At 38.4% G+C, this 23,163-nt stretch overlaps 1 protein-coding gene across 2 annotated transcripts in view; it reads right to left on the reverse strand.

Moving 5' to 3' along the window:
* The window catches only part of IL17REL (interleukin 17 receptor E like), a 148,751-nt gene extending 125,708 nt beyond the window's left edge, over window positions 1-23,043 (reverse strand). The window contains exon 1 of one of the 2 annotated variants that reach the window (XM_053716631.1): window positions 22,898-23,043. In XM_053716631.1, coding sequence (XP_053572606.1) covers window positions 22,898-22,919 — 22 coding nt within the window. In that variant the 5' untranslated portion in view covers window positions 22,920-23,043. The remainder of the gene's footprint in view (window positions 1-22,897) is intronic. The other variant, XM_053716630.1, reaches the window with a different exon arrangement.
* Between the last annotated feature and the right edge of the window lie 120 nt (window positions 23,044-23,163).

The raw sequence follows: 23,163 nt of genomic DNA on the forward strand, positions 1-23,163 counted from the left end.
TTAAAATGAGTATTGCATAAATATGCTTTTACATGTTTTCATCTACTTAAAGGGACACTGAACCAAATTTTTTTTCTTCCATGATTCAGATAGAGCATGCAATTTTAAACAACTTTCTAATTTACTCTTATTATCAATTTTTCTTCTTTCTCTTGCTATCTTTATTTGAAAAGCAAAAATGTATGTTTAGAAGTTGGCCCATTTTTCTGTTTCACAACCTTGGTTGTGCTTGCTGATTGGTTGGTAAATTAATCCACCAATAAACAAGTGGTGTCCAGCATACTGAATCAAAAATTGTCTGTCTTTTTAGCTTAGATGCCTTCTTTTTCAAATAAATATAGCAAGAGAACAAAGAAAAATTGATAATAAGAGTAAATTAGAAAGTTGCTTAAAATTGCAAGCTCTATCTGAATCATGAAAACAATTGAATTTAGTATCCCTTTAACTGCAAAGGGCTCCAATGCACTTATAGATATGTCTATATATGTATACATATGTATGTATGTATTGATATGTGTATATGTGTCTGTAAATACATATATACACATAAAAATACATAAATACATATGTATTCATATATAGACATATACACTGAGATTACGAGTTTTGCGGTAACAGGGGTGCGTTGCTAACGAGCCTTTTTTTTAATGCTACCTTAAGACAACGCTGGTATTACAGTTTTTTTTAAATCTGGCGTTAGCCGCAAAAAGGTGAGCGTAGAGCAAAATTTAGCTCCACATCTCACCTCAATACCAGTGTTGCTTACGGTAGCGGTAAGCTGGCTAAACATGCTCGTGCATGATTTCCCCATAGGAAACAATGGGGCTGAGCAGGCTGAAAAGAAGCCTAACACCTGCAAAAAAGCAGCGTTCATCTCCTAACGCAGCCCCATTGATTCCTATGGGGAAAGGAATTGTATGTCAACACCTAACACCCTAAGTCTGAACCCTGAGTCTAAACACCCTTAAGCTTACACTTATTAACCCCTAATCTGCTGCCCTCAACATCGTCGCCATCTACATTATAATTATTAACCCCTACACTGCCACTCCGGACACCGCCGCCACCTACATTATCCCTATGAACTCCTAATCTGCTGCCCCCAACATTGCTGAACCCTACATTATATTTATTAACACCTACTCTGCCCCCCCAATGTCGCCACAACCTACCTACACTTATTAACCCCTAATCTGCCGCCGCCAACGTCACCGCCAATAGAATGCAACCTCAATCCTATTGGCTGATTGGATCAGCCAATAGGATTTTTCCTACCTTAATTCCGATTGGCTGATAGAATCCCATCAACCAATCGGAATTCAAGGGACACCATCTTGGATGACATCATTTAAAGGAACCTTCATTCTTCGCCTGGACTTCGCTTGAAGAGGATGCTCCGCGTCGGCTGGATTGAAGATGGACCCGCTCCGCTCCGGATGGATGAAGATAGAAGATGCCATCTGGATGAAGACTTCTGCCGCTTGGAGGACCTCTTCTGCCCAGATCGGATGAAGACTTCTGCCCCTCTGGAGGTCCACTTGTGCCCGGCTGGGTGAAGACGTCTCAAGGTAGGGTGATCTTCAAGGGGGTAGTGTTAGGTTTTATTAAAGGGGATTGGGTGGGTTTTAGAGTAGGGTTGGGTGTGTGGGTGGTGGGTTTTAATGTTGGGGGGTATTGTATTTTTTTTTACAGGTAAAAGAGCTGATTACTTTGGGGCAATGCCCCGCAAAAGGCCCTTTTAAGGGCAATTTGTAATTTAGTATAGGGTAGGGAATTTTATTATTTTCAGGGGGCTTTTTGATTTTATTAGGGGGATTAGAGTAGGTGTTATTAGTTTTAAATTTTTTTAATTATTTTATTATTTTCTGTAATTTAGTGTTTTTTTCGTATTTTATTTTATTTTATTTAATTATATTTAATTGTAGGTAATTTAGTAAATTAATTTAATGATAGTGTAGTGTTAGGTGTAATTGTAACTTAGGTTAGGATTTATTTTACAGGTAAATTTGTACTTATTTTAACTAGGTAGTTATTAAATAGTTAATAACTATTTAATAACTATTGTACCTAGTTAAAATAAATACAAAGTTGCCTGTAAAATAAATATAAACCCTAAGATAGATACAAATGTAACTATTAGTTATATTGTAGCTATCTTAGCGTTTATTTTATCGGTAAGTATTTAGTTTTAAATAGGAGTAATTTATTTAATTGTAGTAATTTTATTTAGTTTTATTTAAATTATATTGAAGTTAGGGGGGGTTAGACTTAGGTTTAGACTTAGGTTTAGGGGTTAATAAATTTAATATAGTAGCGGTGACGTTGGGGACGGCAGATTAGGGGTTAATAAATGTAGATAGGTGTCAGCGATGTTAGGGACGGCATATTAGGGGTTAATAAAATTTAACTTGTGTTTGCGAGGCGGGAGTGCGGCGGTTTAGGGGTTAATATATTTATTACAGTGGCGGCGATGTCCGGTCGGCAGATTAGGGGTTAAAAACTCAGTTTAGGGGTTAATAGGTAGTTTATGGTTGTTAGTGTACTTTGTAGCACTTTAGTTAAGAGTTTTATGCTACGGCGTTAGCCCAAAAAACTCTTAACTACTGACTTTTAAATGTGGTAGGAGTCTTGACAGGAGAGGGTCTACTGCTCACTTCTTCCAAGACTCGTAATACCGACGTTAGGCAAATCCCATTAAAAAGATAGGATACGCAATTGACGTAAGTGGATTTGCAGTAAGCTCGAGTCGCGGAAGAAAAGTGAGTTGTACACCTGTACCTGCCTGACTCGTAATACCAGCGGGCGTTAAAAAGCAGCGTTGGGACCTCTAAACGCTGCTTTTTAAGGCTAACGCAAGACTCGTAATCTAGCCGTTAGAGATTTATATGTATGTATCTCAATGTTAAAGCCTTTTTTCTAACACCTGAGACCTTATTTCTTTGAGCCTTTATAACTTTTGTGTGTAATATTTTTTTAAATAATTTTTTTAATGAATAGTGTTATTATGAGTGTAAGTGATCTCTGTAATGCATTTTTTAATGTATTTTGTGCAACTTCTGTGCTTCGAGAAACAGTTAACCAGAGCTTTAAATTTGCAGTAATTATTCTAGTGTAAATTGAGATTACGCTCAAGCGATCACGTTTACTTTCAACCTGTCATACCAGCGGTAAGCCCGACGAGTACAAACTCCCGCAATAAACCCCACTATCACTCGAGAACAAACGTTTGCGATCCACTCATAATCTGGCCCTGTGTGTGAAGTGGAATTGCTTTTCAAGGAAGTATTAAAAAATATCTGTTTATACTATGAATAAACATTGCCAATTAATGTGTTATTTTAGCCATATTGTAAAGTAGTAAACTATGCTAATAAAACTGATTACAGTGACAATTATGCGTGAAATTTGGCATATCTTATTAGATAGACAATCAACAGAACCTGAAAATAAATAACCTGTTTTTTTTAGATGTTTCCAGGGGAAAAAAAGTAAAGGAAGGGAAGAAAGAAAGGGAAAGAAAGATATAAAGAAAGCGAAAGAAAGAAAGAATCGGTACCTTCTTCCAAACAGGTTTACAGAAATACCAGTTTTGTTACATGAGCAAATTAAATTAAATTGTTTTGTTCATCCGTTGCCTAGAAAAAATGGCAATTACGCTAGATGTAAATATGTCTAAATGCATTTTATTAATTTGTTTTTAATCTAAGAAACTATACAGGAAAGCTATTTTCATGGAGAGTTGGTTTATCACTAATAACTTGCATTTCATAGGTTTCCCAAATACCATAGTCAGCAACTATACTTTACATTCCCTTAAAGAGACAGTAAACACATGAGATTAAAATAAAAATGACTTTATCTTACCCCCTTTACTGTAATATAAGGCTGACAATTGTGGGTTTTCCACTTATGAGAATTGGAAGTGCCCACTGCAGACTTCAAAACCTTTACCATGCTGCATATCTGTCCTTTATTGGCTTCAATAGAAATGATAAAATAAAGAGCTGAAAACAATAGAGATTTTGCTAACAAAAGTCTAGATTTGCTCCTCCAAATAAATCAAGTGGTGGGTGAAGCTGAGGTACAAAAAACAATTGCAGCAGACAAGGTGCATAAAAAAAAATCCTATTATCCTACTATGTTAATTTATTGCAAGACTGAAGACAAATCTTGTTATTACAGGGGGATTACTGTCCCACAGTAACCAAGTGCACAAGCGCATAAAACGAGTCTGGGTAGGAATCATGGTTCTTTTGTTGTTTTAGATGCTTTTTACATACCCACTTTCATTGTGATGTTTTTCAAGTGGAAACAATACATTTGGAGTTTTTACCTATATTGGAACATGTAAACTTAGATAAATAGATAAATATAAAGAAAGATAGATAGATAGATAGATAGATAGATAGATAGATAGATAGATAGATAGATAGATAGATAGATAGATAAATTGATAAATATTTAAATAGATATATACAGCTACAGATATATATATATATATATATATATATATATATATATATATATATATATATATAAGATAGATAGATAGATAGATAGATAGATAGATAGATAGATAGATAGACCAATAGACAGAGAGATAGATGGATGGATAGATAGATAGATAGATAGATAGATAGATAGATAGATAGATAGATAGATAGATAGATAGATAGATAGATAGATAGATAGATAGATAGATAGATAGATAGATAGATAGATAGATAGATAGATAGATGATAGATATATAGATAGAGATAGATAGATAGATAGATAGATAGATAGATAGATAGATAGATAGATAGATAGATAGATAGATAGATAAAGATAGATAGATAGATGATAGATATATAGATAGAGATAGATAGATAGATAGATAGATAGATAGATAGATAGATAGATAAAGCTAGATAGATAAATAGACAGAGAGAGAAAGAAAGAGATAGCTAGAGAGAGATGGATAGATAGATAGATAGATAGATAGATAGATAGATAGATAGATAGATAGATAGATGATAGATAGATAGATAAAGATAGATAGATAGATAGATAGATAGATAGATAGATAGATAGATAGATAGATAGATAGATAGATAGATAGATAGATAGATAGATAGATAGATGATAGACCAATTGACAGAGAGGAGAGAAAGAAAGAGATAGATAGATAGATAGATAGATAGATAGATAGATAGATAAAGATAGATAGATAGATAGATAGATAGATAGATAGATAGATAGATAGATAGATAGATAGATAGATAGATAAATAGATAGATAAGGAGAGATAGATAAAGATAGATAAATAGATAGATAGATAGATAGATAGATAGATAGATGATAAATAAATAGATAGATAGATAGATAGATAGATAGATAGATAGATAGATAGATAGATAGCCAGGCAGAAGATAGCCAGGCAGAAGATCTGTTCTTCCCTGTGTTCTTCCCTGTCTAAAAATAAAATATTAAACTGACAATATTTTAACATAAATTATTTGTGAAAAAAATAGCATATTGCCCCTAACCTTTGATTAGAACGAGGTTAAATATTACAGATATGTTCGTTGCCATCCCCTCAGGCAATTAATACATTATTAATATTATGTAGACTTTTTCTATAGCATTTGCTAACTTTAGTTTAAAGCTGCAAACCATTAGAGAACATGATTAGTCTCTGTGGCAGACAACAGCATTTGTTTGCAGAACAAAAGCTAATATTGTAAATTAAGCTTAAAAACAGTGACTTGTTACAAGTTTCTAAAAATACCATTAACCTTTGTTAAAGGAGGAAGTTTAAATCAAATTAATCAATAAATTAAAAAAAGGAACTTCAGCTAAATAAGGAAATAATATGAGGAAATAGAATGATAAAATGTAACTTCAAATAGACGTGAACTGCTGATTCATAGTTTGTAGAGAAAAGGTTAAATAAATTAAATGATGAGTTAATGTCACTAATCTGTAGGCAGTTTTGCATTGTCTTCCATAGTAAAGCAAGACTAATACCTAAATTACTCATATTAACACACCTATACAATTTCTAAGAAGCATATCTATTATATGTTTGGGACATACTTGTTAAATATTATTGCATCAAAAGATATGGTATTGTAATCACAGAACAAATGCACAGGGAGTTATTTTCTTTCTTATAATTATAAAATATTTGCTTTGTATATCAGTCACCACCTTAACTTATCAGAAGTCTTTACTCATATAAGATTTGCTAACATATATACAAGGCTGGATTGGCCTACCAGGATACCAGGAGATTTCCCATTGGGCAGCAGCAGCTGGGACTAGAAAAGTTACATTTTAAAGGGGTGATTAAAGGGACAGTCTACACCAGAGTTTTTATTGTTTAAAAAGATAGATGATCCCTTTATTACCCATTCCCCAGTTTTGCATAACCAACACTGTTATATTAAGACACGTTTTACCTCTGTGATTATCTTGTATCTAAGCCTCTGCAGACTGCCCCCTTATTTCAGTTCATTTGACAGACTTGCATTTTAGCCAATCAGTGCCAACTACTAGGTAACGCCACGGCCATGAGCACAATGTTATCTATATGGCAGACATGAACTAATGCCCTCTAGTTGTGAAAAAAATTCAAAATGCATTCAGATAAGAGGCGGCCTTCAAGGGCTAAGAAATTAGCATATGAGCCTATCTAGGTTTGGCTTTCATCTAAGAATACCAAGAGAATAAAGCAAAATTGATGATAACAGTAAATTGGAAAGTTGTTTAAAATGCATGCCCTACCTGTATCATGAAAGTTTTTTGTTTGTTTTTTCACTAGACTGTCCCTTTAATGGATGCAATTGGGTACTAGCAGGGCCGTCTTTAATATTGACTGGACCCTGGGCAAAAATTTTCTTGGGCCCCCCCCCACCCCACCCCATGCAATTTTGCTCTCCACCCCAACATCCCAAAAAACAACTAAATCAATTTTTTTTATTATTATTATTAGCCCAGCGGTGGATCATCCACTGCTGGGCTAATCATTTTAAAAAAAAAAATGCAATATGTGAAACTGGACCTAAGCAGTACTAATAAGTAAATAAATACATAAATTCCTCCACTGTGGATTCATTTAATATTCTTTTGAATGTGATTCTGGTGTGAGGTTAGCTGGTTAAAGAGATTTAGGGCAGCCAACAGGAGCAAAGCAAGGTAAAGACTTAGGAGGAAGCATGGCAGTGCAGTATAAGTTTACTGACTGGAACAGCAGAACTACTATGGGAAGCTGTAAAATCTGAGACAGAGAGAAAATAAAAACTATAAAAATAAACCTTACATTAATGTGTGAAGTATTAGCATGAGGCTATACATCAGCCACTGCAGCACATGTCACGTCTTTGCTAGGAACAAGTTCCCTCACTCTGAACTAGACAATGCTGCATGGGGAGGGGCGTGTGTGCACTCACTTATTCTTCCCACTGACACCTTTCTACAAAGCACTATTCCCCTAACAAACTTTAGTTAGTTGATCTTAGGGCCACAGCAGAAAAAGCAGGGCTAAGGGGACCAGTAGACTGGATGCTGTCTGTCCAAGGCTGCATGGATACAGTGTGAGATGAGTCACACAGCCTCAAGACTGAGGAGAGCAGTGTATGCAGCTGCACAGATGCTCAAATCCTCATGTGCCTGCCGCTCCAGCTTTCTGTTGCATGCGCCTACAGTCAGCCCTACCCAGAAACAATCCCTACCACCAGAGCAGTTACCTGGTAACAGTGGTAACCCCAGCAGGACCTTTTCTGATGCAGTGGGAAATGGCTGGATGCCGAGTTAGGGCTTTGCATTCAGTGCTGCACAGTGCACATCTAAAACAGCACATGGCACTAGCTTGGCATGTCACATGACACCGGCACGGTCTGGCACAGTTTTTAAAAAAAATATAAGAAGAGTACTTTTTTTTTTTTTTTTTAGGACTCTTGGGCCCCTCAACAGAGACTGGGCCCAGGGCAACTGCCCCTTTTGCCCTGTGTTAAAGACGGTCCTGGGTACTAGGGTGACTATATAACAAAAATCTGTTTTGTTTTTTTAAATACAAACTAATATAAAATACAGGTGGAAGGAATATCCCAGTAATCCCCTTTGAGTAAAATGAGTTGTGTGAATTATACCCATTTTCAGGTGCACAATAATTAATCAGCCATTAAAAGTTGCTGGTTATTGCTTCCGAGAGCTTGCAGGAGCAATTAGCGTTTATACAATTAGCCAGAGAACAGGTCAGAAGCGGTCTTTATTTGGAATAGCAGAACAACGGAAAATAACCAGTAGAACAACAAAAATCTAAGAAGCACTAGTGAGGGGAGTTATATTCAGCAGAACTAAACAACAAACAGATATAGGGGCCTAGTTATCAAGCAGTCAACCTCAAATACGCTGGAATTCCGCAGCGTATTTGTGGCGAGGTTGATTCGCCTTAGTTATCAAAGGCTCGAGACCGGCAAAAGTAGAATTTTGTGACGTACGCTTCGATCCGCCGGACTCAGTCCGACACAGATCAATTCTTACGTCACTCCAGATGTTCCGCACACAAGTGCGGCACAATCTCACTACTTTTGCTAGTTATCAAAAAACTAGCAGGTACGCTCGGCACTTTTACGGCCCAGCGTACCTGGTTTTCAAAGCGCCAGCCTGGAGGCGGCGGATCCCATAGGAATCAATGGGAGTCTGACCATAGCGAAAGTACAAGTTCGCTGCTGACAGACATCCCATTGATTCCTATGGGAGATGTCTACACCTAACACCCTAACATGTACCCCGAGTTTAAACACCACTAATCTGTCCCCCCTACACCGCCGCAAGTAAATAAAGTTATTACCCCCTAAACCGCCGCTCCCGGAGCCCACCGCAAGCTACTCTATACATATTAACCCCTAAACTGCCGCTCCCGGAGCCCACCGCAAGCTACTCTATACATATTAACCCCTAAACCGCCGCTCCCAGAGCCCACCGCCACCTACATTATACCTATTAACCCCTATCCTGCCCCCCCTATACCGCCGCGCTCTATAATAAAGTTATTACCCCCTAAACCGCCGCCTCCCGGAGCCCACCGCAACTATAATAAATGTATTAACCCCTAAACCGCCGCTCCCGGAGCCCACCGCCACCTACATTATACCTATTAACCCCTATCCTGCCCCCCCATACCGCCGCCCTCTATAATAACGTTATTAACCCCTAAACCTAAGTCTAACACTAACCCTAACGCCCCCCTAACTTAAATACATATATTAAACTTATTAACCCCTAATCTGCCCCCCCTACACCGTCGCCACCTATAATAAATTTATTAACCCCTATGCTGCCCCCCCTACACCGCCGCAACTATAATAAAATTATTAACCCCTAAACCTAAGTCTAACCCTAACACCCCCCTAACTTAAATATTAATTAAATACATCTAAATATTATAACTCTTATTAACTAAATTAATCCTATTTAAAACTAAATGCTTACCTGTAAAATAAACCCTAATATAGCTACAATATAAATAATAATTATATTGTAGCTATCTTAGGATTTATTTTTATTTTACAGGCAACTTTCAATTTATTTTAACTAGGTACAATAGCTATTAAATAGTTATTAACTATTTAATAGCTTACCTAGCTAAAATAAAGAGAAATTTACCTGTAAAATAAAAACTAACCTAAGTTACAATTACACCTAACACTACACTATACTAATTATTCCTATTTAAAACTAAATACTTACCTGTAAAAAAAACCCTAAGATAGCTACAATGTAATTAATAATTACATTGTAGCTATCTTAGGATTTATATTTATTTTACAGTTAACTTTGTATTTATTTTAGCTAGTTAGAATAGTTATTAAATAGTTATTAACTATTTAATAACTACCTAGCTAAAAGAAATACAAAATTACCTGTAAAATAAATCCTAACCTAAGTTACAATTAAACTTAATACTACACTAACATTAAATTAATTAAATAAACTACCTACAAATAACTACAATTAAATACAATTACATAAACTAACTAAAGTACAAAAAATAAAAAAAGCTAAGTTACAGAAAATAAAAAAATAAGTTACAAACATTTTACAAATATTACAACAATATTAAGCTACTTACACCTAATCTAAGCCCCCTAATAAAATAACAAAGCCCCCCAAAATATTAAAATGCCCTACCCTATTCTAAATTAAATAAAGTTCAACGCTCTTTTACCTTACCAGCCCTTAAAAGGGCCATTTGTGGGGGCATGTCCCCAAAAGTTCAGCTCTTTTGCCTGTAAATTAAAAATAAACCCCCCCCCCCAACATTAAAACCCCCCACCCACATACCCCTAATCTAACCCAAACCCCCCTTACAAAAACCTAACACTAATCCCCTGAAGATCTTCCTACCTTGAGTCGTCTTCACTCAGCCGAGCAGCGATGGAACCCAAGTGGACATCCGGACCGGCAGAAGTGATCATCCAAGGAGCGCTGAAGAAATCTTCCATCCGATGAAGTCATCATCCAGGCGGCGCTGAAGAAGTCTTCGATCTGGGCGATGTCATCTTCCAAGCCGGGTCTTGAATCTTCCTTCCGCCGCCTCGGAACATCCTTCTTCACCGACGGACTACGACGAATGAAGGCTCCTTTAAGGGACGTCATCCAAGATGGCGTCCCCTCAATTCCGATTGGCTGATAGGATTCTATCAGCCAATCGGAATTAAGGTAGTAAAAATCTGATTGGCTGATGGAATCAGCCAATCAGATTCAAGTTCAATCCGATTGGCTGATCCAATCAGCCAATCAGATTGAGCTCGCATTCTATTGGCTGTTCCGATCACACACACTTCTCATATGCCAATATTATTATTGTTTAAATCTCTTAGAGAAACAAATACATATACAATGGGGCCGATTTATTAAGCCGTCTACTAGCTTATTCCGTGCGAGCTTTCAGGCTCGCTGGAATCAGGAATTAAGAAGCAGCGGTCATAAGACCGCTGCTTCCTTAACTCGCCCGCCACCTCTGAGGTGGCGGATAGCAATCAGCCCGAACGGATACGATCAGGTTGATTAAAATCCCCTGCTAGTGACCGATTGGCCGCGAATGTGCAGGGGGCGGCATTGCACAAACATTTTTACTAGAAATGCTTGTGCAATGATAAATTACCGACAGCATATGTTGGCATATATCGATGTTCGCCGGATATTGATAAAGCTAACTCCAATATCTCTATGGTTTTCAAACACAATACGTTAATTGCACACACTATTAAACAAGATCAAACAGAATAAAGGCCCATCCACCTATCATGGAATTGTTAATCCCCCTAACTCAACTTTACGTTAATTCTGCATACTATTTTTTTAGGTTACAAAATGGGAAGATTGAAAATGAAGATAACAATTTTCTGTTATTTTTTAGGGAGAGAAATCTTGAGTTACTGGGGTATTAATGCCAGAAGTTATTTAGGATTTTGATCACTGGAAAAACACACTGACAACACTATCCAGTGTCCAGAAAACACTATCTGCCAAAAACAAGCGCAAATTTGTAATCAACCGCTATTTTATAATGGTACTTACAGGAATTCAGTACATTTAGAGTAATTTGCAAATTCTGTTTTCCAGAATATATTCTGTAGATTACAAGAGTGTACTGTAGCCCTTTTTATTTATATTATAAATTACTGTCACCTCTGACATATATAGGTCAGCCTATTTAATACATTTACTAGTCATGTTTTTCTGTCACATTAATGTGATTGCACATATTGCTCCAGGCTTTAACTATAAACAACATTATGAGTTTTTAAAAGTGGCATTCTTCACATTTTTTTTAAGGTGATTTGTTCTGTGATTTTAAGTGTTTCAATTGTTGGTAAATTCCCACTTTGAGAAAGCAGCTAGCGGTTTTGAGTATTTTTTTTTAGCTTGTTTTGACTTCAGGTCAACATGCACACCTATACGGTATAGGACCTCATCTCTCTCTCTCTCTCTGTCTATCTAATTATCTATCTATCTATCTGTCTGTCTGTCTGTCTATCTATCTATCTATCTATCTATCCAATCTCTGTGGGAATTATTACAAAGACCACAGTTTACTTTACGCCAATCCCTGCAAAATGCCCTTTAACATATTAATCCCCATCTGCCTGTCTGTCCATCTGTCTGTTTGTCTTTCCATTTGTGTGTCTATCTGTCATCTAGCTTTCTGTCTATGTCTATTTATATATCTATGCCATCTATCTATCTCTGTCTATATATCTATCATCCATTTATCTATCTTTCCATCTATCTATCTATGCAATCTCTGTGGGAATTTTTACAAAGAACAGAGTTTACTTTATGCCCATCCCTGCAAATTCCCTTTAACATATTAATCTTCCCCATCTGCCTGTCTGTCCATTTGTCTGCTTGTCTTTCCATTTTTATATCTGTCTATGTCATCTAGACTTCTATCTATGTCTATTTATATAGCTATGTCATCTATCTATCTCTGGCTTTGTATCTATCTATCTATCTATCTATCTATCTATCTATCTATCTATCTATCTATCTATCCAATCTCTGTGGGAATTATTATAAAGACCACTGTTTACTTTATGCCCATCCCTGCAAAATGCCCTTTAACATAGTAATCCCCATCTGACTGTCTATCCATTTGTCTGTTTTTTTGTCTGTCCATCTGTCTATCCATTTTACTGTCTGTCCATTTGTTTGTCTGTCTGTCCATGGTATCTAGCTTTCTGTCTATGTCTATGTATATGTTTATATCATCTTGTCATCTATGTCTGTCTTTGTATCTATCTATCTATCTATCTATCTATCTATCTATCTATCTATCTATCTATCAACTATCTATGTCTATCTATCATCTATCTATGTCCATCTATCTATGTCTACAATCTATCTTTCTATCTGTCTATCTCCATCTATCTATGTCCATCTATCTATGTATATCTATGTCTATCTATGTATATTTATCTATGTCTATCTATCTCTATCTATCCCATCTTATTATAAAGACATATGTTTACTTATGCCCATACCTACAAAATGCCCTTTAACTTATAAATACCCTATATCCCAAAATACCCCATTATCCATCAACCACTCATCTACCTAATCAATCTATGTCTGTCTATTTCTTAATTTTCTATAAACATGATATAATTGGATATCATCAGAGGTAGAGGTTGTACATTAAACCAAATTGAAATTCCCCCCAAAATATTTAACTATAAATATGAAGAAGAAAAAAGAAAGGATCAGCGCACGATTGCTTGATCAGTTCAGGAACTGCTTTATACCAGACCCTTATTGTCTATAGTAAAGGGACTACATATACATACACAATAGATATTTCAAGGTTCCTGTACCGCAAAACAATTAATTTGCTAATAAATTACAGTTTTAACAGCTTTCAGGAAACATTTAGTATACAAATATTTTGCGGCACTGCTTAAATATCTAAATAAACATACACACACACACACACATATATATATATATATATATATATATATATATATATATATATATATATATATATATATATAATCTTTCTTTAAATAAGGGTAACTGCTTTAAAAAATATTAAGAATTTCAAAGAGGCTATCTTATATTGGACCATTTTTACTATGTAGAAGGACACCACTGGAACAATTTATCTGTCATGCATAATATAGTATTTGTTCATTAGGAACCAGTACCATTTATATATTAAGAGTGAACACAAACTATAAAAAGCTATTTCTGCCACTGTATAATAAAAGTTTATAGTCACCTTACATTAGCTTACACTTACTTGTGAGGGTCAATAAAATGTATTTGTTGCAAACATAAGAAGGGTATGAAATTACATTTAATAAACTATTTGTTTATAATTAGACTAATACTTGACCCCTCTAATAGGTACTTTCAAATAATGACACAACTCGAAATCTGGGTTACAAAGGCCTCAGCTTTTATTTTAACAATTATATTACAACCATAAATAACTGAACATATTAAAACCCCAACTAGGGCTTGCCCCATAGCAGCCACATTTTCACCAGATAAAATTGACCTACTCCTCTCCTGAAATCAGGAGGTACCCATCCAAATGCTATTCCACCAAGCAAGCACTCCGCCACCGGAAAGGCCTAAGGCCGCGCCCCGCCAACCAACTCCAAAGCCTTTGAAACCCAGTCCTTCACATTGAAATTAAATAAGTGTAACCCCACCTCGTTCAAATGAACTCCGTCTTTTAAGAAGAAACATTTCCCCGATTCCCCTTCAATTTCAACATGCCGTAGTGACAACCCACCAACCCCTTTTACGAAACTGCTCATCATCCTTTTCACTTTTCTCCGTGAAGCATCTAATTTCTTGCCATCCCAAGCAGTCCTCCAATATAACCTCGGTTCAATATCAGACCACAAGATCACCAATTCAGGAAACAATACCATTAACCTCTTCACATCCCGTTTCATCCCATCCACCAACTCCTTCTGAGATCTAGCACCCAGGTCATTCCCCCCAAGGTGTATCATTAAAATGTCCGGCGGGGGGCGTGTCTGGAAGGCGGCCATGTACAGCAGCAAATTCATCTAGCTCCTTGAGTACATCTACAATAAGACTGAATAACTCTTCTCAAATCTGGCATTTCATCTTGAGATTTATCGACATCTCACAGGAGAAGATAAGGAGTCGAATGATACCTTAATTCATATGTTTTCTTCAGTTAGGTTCTAGCAATCAGAACCTGGAAGGTAGGCCGCTAATTTGTCACACACATTCAATACCCCCCTCGAGTCTTTTCTATTCTCGAGTAGAGCAGTATTAATCTGCTACAGTTAACTTTACTATCCAGAAAGCTACATAAAGCTGATAATATGGAGGACTCATATACTATATTACAAGCTAAATTGAAAGCCCTAGACTGTCTAATCGATTACAGATTTTCGGACCTGAGGGATATGTGCCACGCAGCAAGTATGTCAGGCTCACATTCCAAAGTGCAAGGAAATATGCCGGGGAGTGCGGCTATTCTAGGACCAGTCGAGTCTACTGAACCACAGCCGGGACCCTCCCCATATATTGTGCCGCACAACTCTGGCTCCATGTCTCAACTGAAGGGTCTCATACCTGAAGAGCGGTCCACCATTTGCTCATGGTTGCCCTCGGCTCCCCCGGGAGGGGATGCGGCCGGTCCCCGCGGGGGTGATGAGGGTTCCGTGTCAATTAGGAGCTGTATACTTACAGAAAGCACCGGGCGCTCAGAAGGGCTGACGACTTTGGCCAGTATCGCGCAATGGAGCATCTGCTTAGAGTTACTACTGAGTGGGCAGGTGATGTCCGGGCCGGGCATATCTTGTACCGGTATCTTTGTGGATGGCTATATAACACCACGGTCTGGGTCCTACTTACCATTCCGATGTTGCAATAGAGTTGGCGTGGGGTAGTTATGGACGCTCTGCAGTGACTATTATGCTTCCTAGTGTTAGCAATGAACCCATGATCTAGTGTGAGTTTTGGACATTCTAGCAAGGGATGTACAATTAGTCTTGAAGTACCTTCTCATTTCTATTGTAACTATGCTGTTGTTGTCTCCTTTTTTTTTATTATTATTTTCTCTTTCTCTTATGTATGCTTTTCTCTTTTACATACCCTTAGGTTTAAAGCCAGCCTTTTGCAAGGGATAAGTAATACCAGTTAAGGGGCTAAGTTTATTAGCAATTTTACATTTAGATTTAAGATGGTCTGTTGTGTGGGTACATTTGGATGGAATTATTATCCCCAATTAAGTAACAGCCACCGTCCTTGGAGATAAATCTCATGCTTCTCTGGTGTGGCCAGTATACAGTGCAGTATGATTAGGGCCCCCATCAGACTATGCATTTACTCATATACTCATGCTATTTTTTTTATTATGCATAATTGTATGGGGACAGCAGCTTATATGTGAGGAGCACTGTTTAATATAATAAGTGTGGTTGCCTTTGGAGAGGTATACTGCTGTTTAAGATTTAGCCAAACATGCATTCATATATATAACTCAGCTAACGGGACTAAACCATTTTTGTTAACCACGTGTGGCGACTACTTCGCCTCTTTGATAGAAATCCTGTGTATTGAGAGACCTCTCAGATAATTGGTCTCTCTCACAGTGTTCCCCCAAGCATACTAGGTACGCATTCTCCTATACAAATAGGGATATAGTCATATACTCCACTATGAAAGGAATAGTCGAGATATTTCAATATTAACAAGGTTTGTCTTTAATGGTCCCCTTACTTAATCAAACCCATCTTCTATCGTACCAAGAGCCTCTCGGTTGCTACATAAAGTAAGATAGCGCACCATTACAATAATAGAATTGAGATCCCTGTTTATGACCCCTCCTCTATGATAATCTCAAGTATTGTAGCTTATAGATTAGACTGGCGGTGTTAATCCGCCATAGATATTGTGCTGACATGAGTTGTTCCTATACTTATATTTATAAGTGAAATTGAGGTTGGTTTACTAGGGCATCCAGCTACAGGAGACAGAGAGAAGTGAGGATGGCCCATTGATAGTCATGGATTAACATTCACTGACATCATCTATAATTCTGTCCATCTGGTAGGAGCAACTCTTAATGATTTCCTTTATTCTGCAAAATCTCAGATAACATATACATCTCTATTTTATTCAGTATATCACTCTATAGGATGTATAGGCTGTTCAGGATTTTTATCTTATATAAAATTTACTTTGTGTTTATATAGGAAACAAAAAGTTAAAAGAGGTAATGCTGGATTATGTCTATTTTACCTTATGTCTGCATACATTGTTCTGTATCCTCAATTTGATCTGATTATGTCTGGAGAGTTACATGCATGATGTTTTCATTGAGATTTCACTACCCTTATTATATGTTGATATTTCATTATCATTCAGATAAACTACGCTTTGTATGCAAGTTTCATCAGAAACAAATACGAAATGTATAATATGTTCTTATGTTATATGCCTTGTATTGCCTCAATAAAAAAATTATGATTAAAAAAAAAAAAAAAAAATGTCCGGCGGACAGAATAACCTCGCATATTCCACAATTTTTATAAGTAATTGGTCCCACCTCATGCCTCTGATTCCAAACCAACATATGTTGACCTCAGCCGATGAAAACCACAGCTGGCCCCCATCCTCTCTAACCATTGCCACTTTTCTAGCCCAGTATATATAAGAATGGCCCATGAGCCAACACTGAATCGGACCTGAAACGAGACAAACAAGCATAACTAGACTAAAGCAGGCCTAACATATGAAACATATCTGTTTGAAACCCACCTCCCAATCCTCTTAATCCCGTCAACCCCAATCCCCAAAGCATGAGCCTCTGTAGCTGTCCCAATTCTAAATGAATGTGTCCCAAATTCCCTTGGGTTTAAACCCCCTCTCCCCAAACCTTTCTTAAAAACTGCTTGGAATTGAAAAAGGGATAGCGAAGACCCATCATTGTGCACAAACAATGGGCCCCCACCCACAGGCCTTAAGCTGACGAATTCCTGCACCACTTTCACCAGGCAACATGGGCCCCTCATAGCCTTCAGGACTATCTTTATGCCCTTACCTACCTGGTCTGTTTTTGACCTTCTCAGCCACATTGACAACTTGTCCTCCTCAATCACCACGTCTGACCTCTAGATACCCCTCATATCCCTCCTGTTCTTACTGACCAATTCTGATACCATAAATGCCCTGAAAAAGGCTATCACGAAAGTAGCTCTAAACAAAACCCTATCATAATACAAGCTACAGATCGCCAGCAACTGACCCACAACCAACTGCAGGATCAAAAAAAACACCAGTCGCCTGCCATCTGTGACCACCCTACCCCTACACAAACCTCTTGCCGCTAAACGGACCAGAAAATGTTTTGACATGTCCTCCCAACCCATCAGCTGAAACAAAAATGCCATAGCAGCAAGCCGACTCTTTACCATGGACCTTGAAATCCTGGCCTCCTTCCACTCCTGCATCCAATCCAACAACACCCTCAACCTTCGCTCAGATGAATTAACCAACCAGCACACTTGCAGCCTCTTACACCATAACCCCCATACCTGGATGTATGCCCTCCATGTATTCGGAGCTATAGCTCCCCTCACCATGCTCATTGTGGTGAGAGTGCTATTTCCCACAGCTCCTCCAGACACTGCTCCTCAAATGCCTCCGCCTCTGGAGACAAACAATGGAACCGGTCCCACTGCAAACGGGAAAGTGCATCAGCAACCACGTTTAGCTTCCCCGGAACATGTAAAGCTCAAAATAAAACATTGCATTGCATACATTTCAGTACAAATATTCTTAGCATCTGAACTACAGGATGTGACAATGCTGACAGTCTATTCAAAACCATCACTACCCCCATATTATCAGAATGGAATGTCACCCTTTTGTCCGACAACAGATGTGGCCAAACATGCAACGCCACTACTAGCAGAAACAGCTCCAGGAGAACCAGATTCTTCACTAAACCCAACTCTACCCACCTCTCTGGCCACTGACCCACGCACCACTTGCCATTTAGATAAGCCCTGAAACTAATAGCCCCCAAAGCGTCCATAAATAAATGAAGATCCGAATCCCGTACTCCTTCCTTCCTCCTGGACCAACGCCCCCCGTTAAACTCCCTCAAGAAACCCCACCAAACTTTCAGATTCTCCTTGAGCTCTTTTTTCAACCGAATTCGGTGAAGAAGGCTCCTTCACTCCTACCGTCACCTGGGACAGACTCCTCATAAACGCCCTCCCCACCGGTATGATCTTACATGCGAAATAAAGCTTCCCAATCAGCGACTGGAGATCCCTTAGTTTTAGCTTCTGCTTCCCCAATGCCCCTGCAATCATCTTGACCAAATCCTCTATTTTTTTCCTCCGGCAATCCACATTCCATCCTAACTGAATCAATATCAATACCCAAAAAACTCAGGCACGTCGTCGGGCCCTCCGTCTTCTCCCCCGCCACTGGAATGCCAAAATCCCTCGCTACTCGCATAAATGCTGCCATGAGCTGCTCAAAATCCCGTGACCCATCCGGGCCCACAAATAGAAAGTCATCCAAATAAGACTAAATGTCTCAAAATATGAGCAGGAGATCGAACATCCCATTGGCAGGCACAAATCTACAAAATACGAATCATCAAAAAGGCAAGCTAGTAAGTGATGACATCTGAGGTGCACTGGCAACAGGCGAAACGCTGCTCCAACATCAACCTTAGCCAACAACGCCCCCTTTCCTGCCGTCCGAACCAATCCCACCACCTTATCAAACGATGTGTAGCGAACTGCTGTCAACTCAGGATCAATCCCATCATTCACAGAAGCCCCTTTTGGATATGACAGATGGTGGATCATCCTATACTGGCCCGGGGATTTTTTGGGAACTACCCCTAATGGTGAAAACCTCAGATTGGATGGCCATATCTGTTCTGCAGCTGGATACTGGCCCGCCAGCTTTAGCTGCCCCCCACTTGAGCCCCCTCATGCTAACCCCCACCCATCCAAGGAAAGGGGGAGAAGGAGGGGGGAGAGGGGGAGGGGGGTCAGGAGAGGGTGACAAGGAGAGGGGAGTGAGTGGCACTATTGGTTCTGCTGCTGGATATCAGCCCGCCAGCTTTAGCTGCAACCACCTGGGCCCCTATGAGCTCCATGAGCTAGCCCTCGGCCTTCCCTTAAGAATACACCCCCACTCCAGCTATCCACATGACTCTAGCCCTTGGATCAGGGACCGGCCCTACCCTTATCCCTCCATAATCCCTGCATCTGAATCACTTTGATCCCCTTACCCAATTACTGGACTCACCACCCCCCAAATGGGGCTCATCAATGCCCTCCCTCCTGCCATCACAAGAACTGCCTCCCCCTATTGCCACCCTCGCTCACCAAGACCCACCCGGCACCACACACTGTGCCACCTGCGCCACCTGGCCCAGCCAAACATGCTCCCCTTCCATAGTACCTCCCCCACTTGCTGCCACTGCTGTTATCCGACGGCTGCCTCTTCTCCTTTGCCAGTCTCCCCGGCCTACCACCCACACGGCGGGTGGTGCCGCCTCCAGCTCCTCCTCCCGAAGCTGCCTCCTCCATCAATGCCGGTCCTGCCCCGGTCACAGGCCTCACCGGCATCAAGCTCCCGGCAGGTTGACCCACAGGCCTCCCTGGAGACGTCCTTCTGCCGCTTCCTCTTCATAGGCTTAGGCCCCTCGTCACGGCCCTGCCCCCCAGTTTCGGGCTCAGTCTTTCCGGCGGTCTGGCCCTCCTGACGGGCCTGGCCCCAGGAGGCCGTGTTGTCCTGCCCCTTGTCGCCCCTTCAGCTACCAGAGCTGCTCCTACTGTCTGGAGCTGCTCCATCAGCCACTCTGCACCTCTGGCTTGGGCCAAGGCCATTACATCTGCTACCTGGTCCAGAGTCGTTGCCATGGTGCTATCAGGTAAGTGTGCAACAAAGCAAGCTTTCTTCCACACTTACCCTCTATCTCCATCTTTTCTTGGCGCTCTTTTTTGGCCACCCCCTCCGCTTTTATCCCTATCCTCCAAACTCCACCTATCTCCTCCCCTCCTCCCCTTAACTCCCAACCTATCCCTCTTATTCACCTATACAGGGGTCAATTGCCCTTCCCCTGCATAGGTGCCGTCCTTCCTATTTCACTTAAGGCCTGGATTACAAGTGAAAATGTTAGCGCTGTGTTGATACTATTTTTAATCTCACATTACAAGTTAAAAGTAAAATTCTTAGCGCTCAAGTATTAGCCTAGGATGCGCTAATGTCTAGAGGTTAAATAGAGCGGCTACACTAAAACCCTCACATAATAGACTTCTATAGGACACACTGAAAATGCAGGTCCTAGCTTTAGCTTTAAGGGACAACTTGAAAATTGTTATTGTTTAAAAAGATAGATAAACCCTTTATTACCCATTCCCAAGTTCTCCATAACCAGCACTGTTATATTAATACACTTTTTAACTTTGTGATTACCTTACATCTAAGCCTCCGCAGACCCTAATCCCCATTCTTTTGACAGACTTGAATTTTAGTGGCAACTCATAAATAACTCAACTAGAGCGAGCACAATGTTATCTATATGGCACAAATGAACTAGCAGTGTCTAACTATGAATAACTGTCCAAATGCACTGTGATAAGAGGCAGCCTTCAAAAGCTTAGAAACTAGTTTCAGCCTAAATTTACCTTTCAACAAAGAATACCAAGATAACAAAATACATAACTTACCCCTAGTAATATGAGCAGTGATAGCGCACCCCACTCTATCGATTGAAAGTATAGGGTATCTCTGATTAATATCTTTTACCATTCACTTGTAATAGCAGATTCTTAGTGCAGGGTTGCAATATCAATAGTGTATTAAGGAGTGATATAGAAAGAGTTTATTCAATAATAATTTGCAAATTAATATGTTGTAATACTAATATTAAGTCACATATTGAAATAACTATCAGTAATCATAATATTTATTAAGGTAAGGACTGCCAACAGTTAGTTGGGCAATGTATATTTAAATTATGAACAATCTATGTGGAAATCCAATAAAAAATGCTTGAGTATTACTGGCAGTGCAGGAAGTATTTGCATCATGTTACAGTACAGTTAGTGTTTTGTCCCCATTGAAAGAAACATATGAAAGCTATTTTGGTTTCACCTAAACAAATTCTTCAAAATGTGTGACTTTTTTTAACCTAGACCTTAAATGCTGGATACATCTGCCCTTTACCCTCAAGCTTGTGGGCAATCAAACTTATTCATCAATGAGCAGTCTAGGAATTGTGCCAGACAGTATACAAACACAACTATCTATGTGGTGCACAAAATACATTTTTAGAAGTTTCACTGTATAAGCAGCTTGCCTGCAAACATATATATTAAAGGGACTCATAAAAGTGTCATAATAAAATGCTCTAATGATTCTGTGTAACCATGTATTTAACCCCTGCAATCTAAAATAATTAATGCTAGTATCTTTCAAAATACCCTGCACAGAAAGTATTTAATAAGTAATGCTCCATTATAATTTATGAACAATGTATACCTCCGTATAAGTTAATAATAAACATAATTAGCCCAAGTTCTCTCCACCCTCACGCTATGCATGTACTTGTGTGAATCGTATGTTCATGTATTTAGCCACATGTGTAGAATGCTTGAGAGCTTTAGCCCATGTGATATATCATGTGACCTCATCAATACTTCTTAACAAATTTGGCTGAGTAAATACATAAGAGCATAGTTTATTGACATTTCGAGAGCAGGCTATTTAATTGTACTTATATCTTGAAAGTGAAGCATAATAATAATAATTTTGTATGAAAACAGTATTTTTAAAAAGAAATAACATGCATACCCGTTTAAGAAAGGGCATACATAGCTTTTTATGAGATTAAAGAGAATATCCTTTTATAAAGAACCAATAAGTATTGTTAGTGTGTACATCATCTGAAATGCTAATTGTGCAATACCTGTTGTACAATAAATATTTATAAATTGCAATATATCAAATGACAAAAAAAGAACTTCCTAAGTTCTGGCTGTTACCCTCTTTATCTGTAAGAAAAATATGTTGCAGTCAGTAAATTTAATTTTGTGTTGCATTATTATTTTCATTAAGACTAGTATTATGAGCTATTTTATTATAATAATGTGTCTGATGCCAGTCTCCCTGCTAGTGCTGTCCATTTGTTTTATCTCTCTTAATCCATTTCTGATAACATTTATCATTGGTTTTTGTTTTTTGTTAAAAGTCAATATAATATAAAATAATTTCTAATTAAAATTATATAAATGTTATTTTATTGTACAAAAATGAGCATAACAAATATTATTTTAAATTTAAAATGAATCAAGCAGGTAAAATATTAAAAACTTACCTGAGAACATGTAAGTCCACATTCTGTAATCCTCTGGATTGAATGGCAATTGCTCATTCCAAAAATAATTATAATTAAAAACTGAGTCTTTGTAGTTTTACAATACAAAAAATACCACTTTCCATTGTGATTTTGCATTTTTACTCAAACTGGTAGACTTCACTAGAAAGATTCACAACTGAACGTAGTATTTCTTTGTTTTGGTTGAACACACACCTATAGCTCTGATTGGCTGATGTAAAATATGAGTCATGCACATACATTGT

Source organism: Bombina bombina, chromosome 6, assembly GCF_027579735.1.
Source record: "Bombina bombina isolate aBomBom1 chromosome 6, aBomBom1.pri, whole genome shotgun sequence".
Lineage (NCBI taxonomy): Eukaryota > Metazoa > Chordata > Amphibia > Anura > Bombinatoridae > Bombina > Bombina bombina.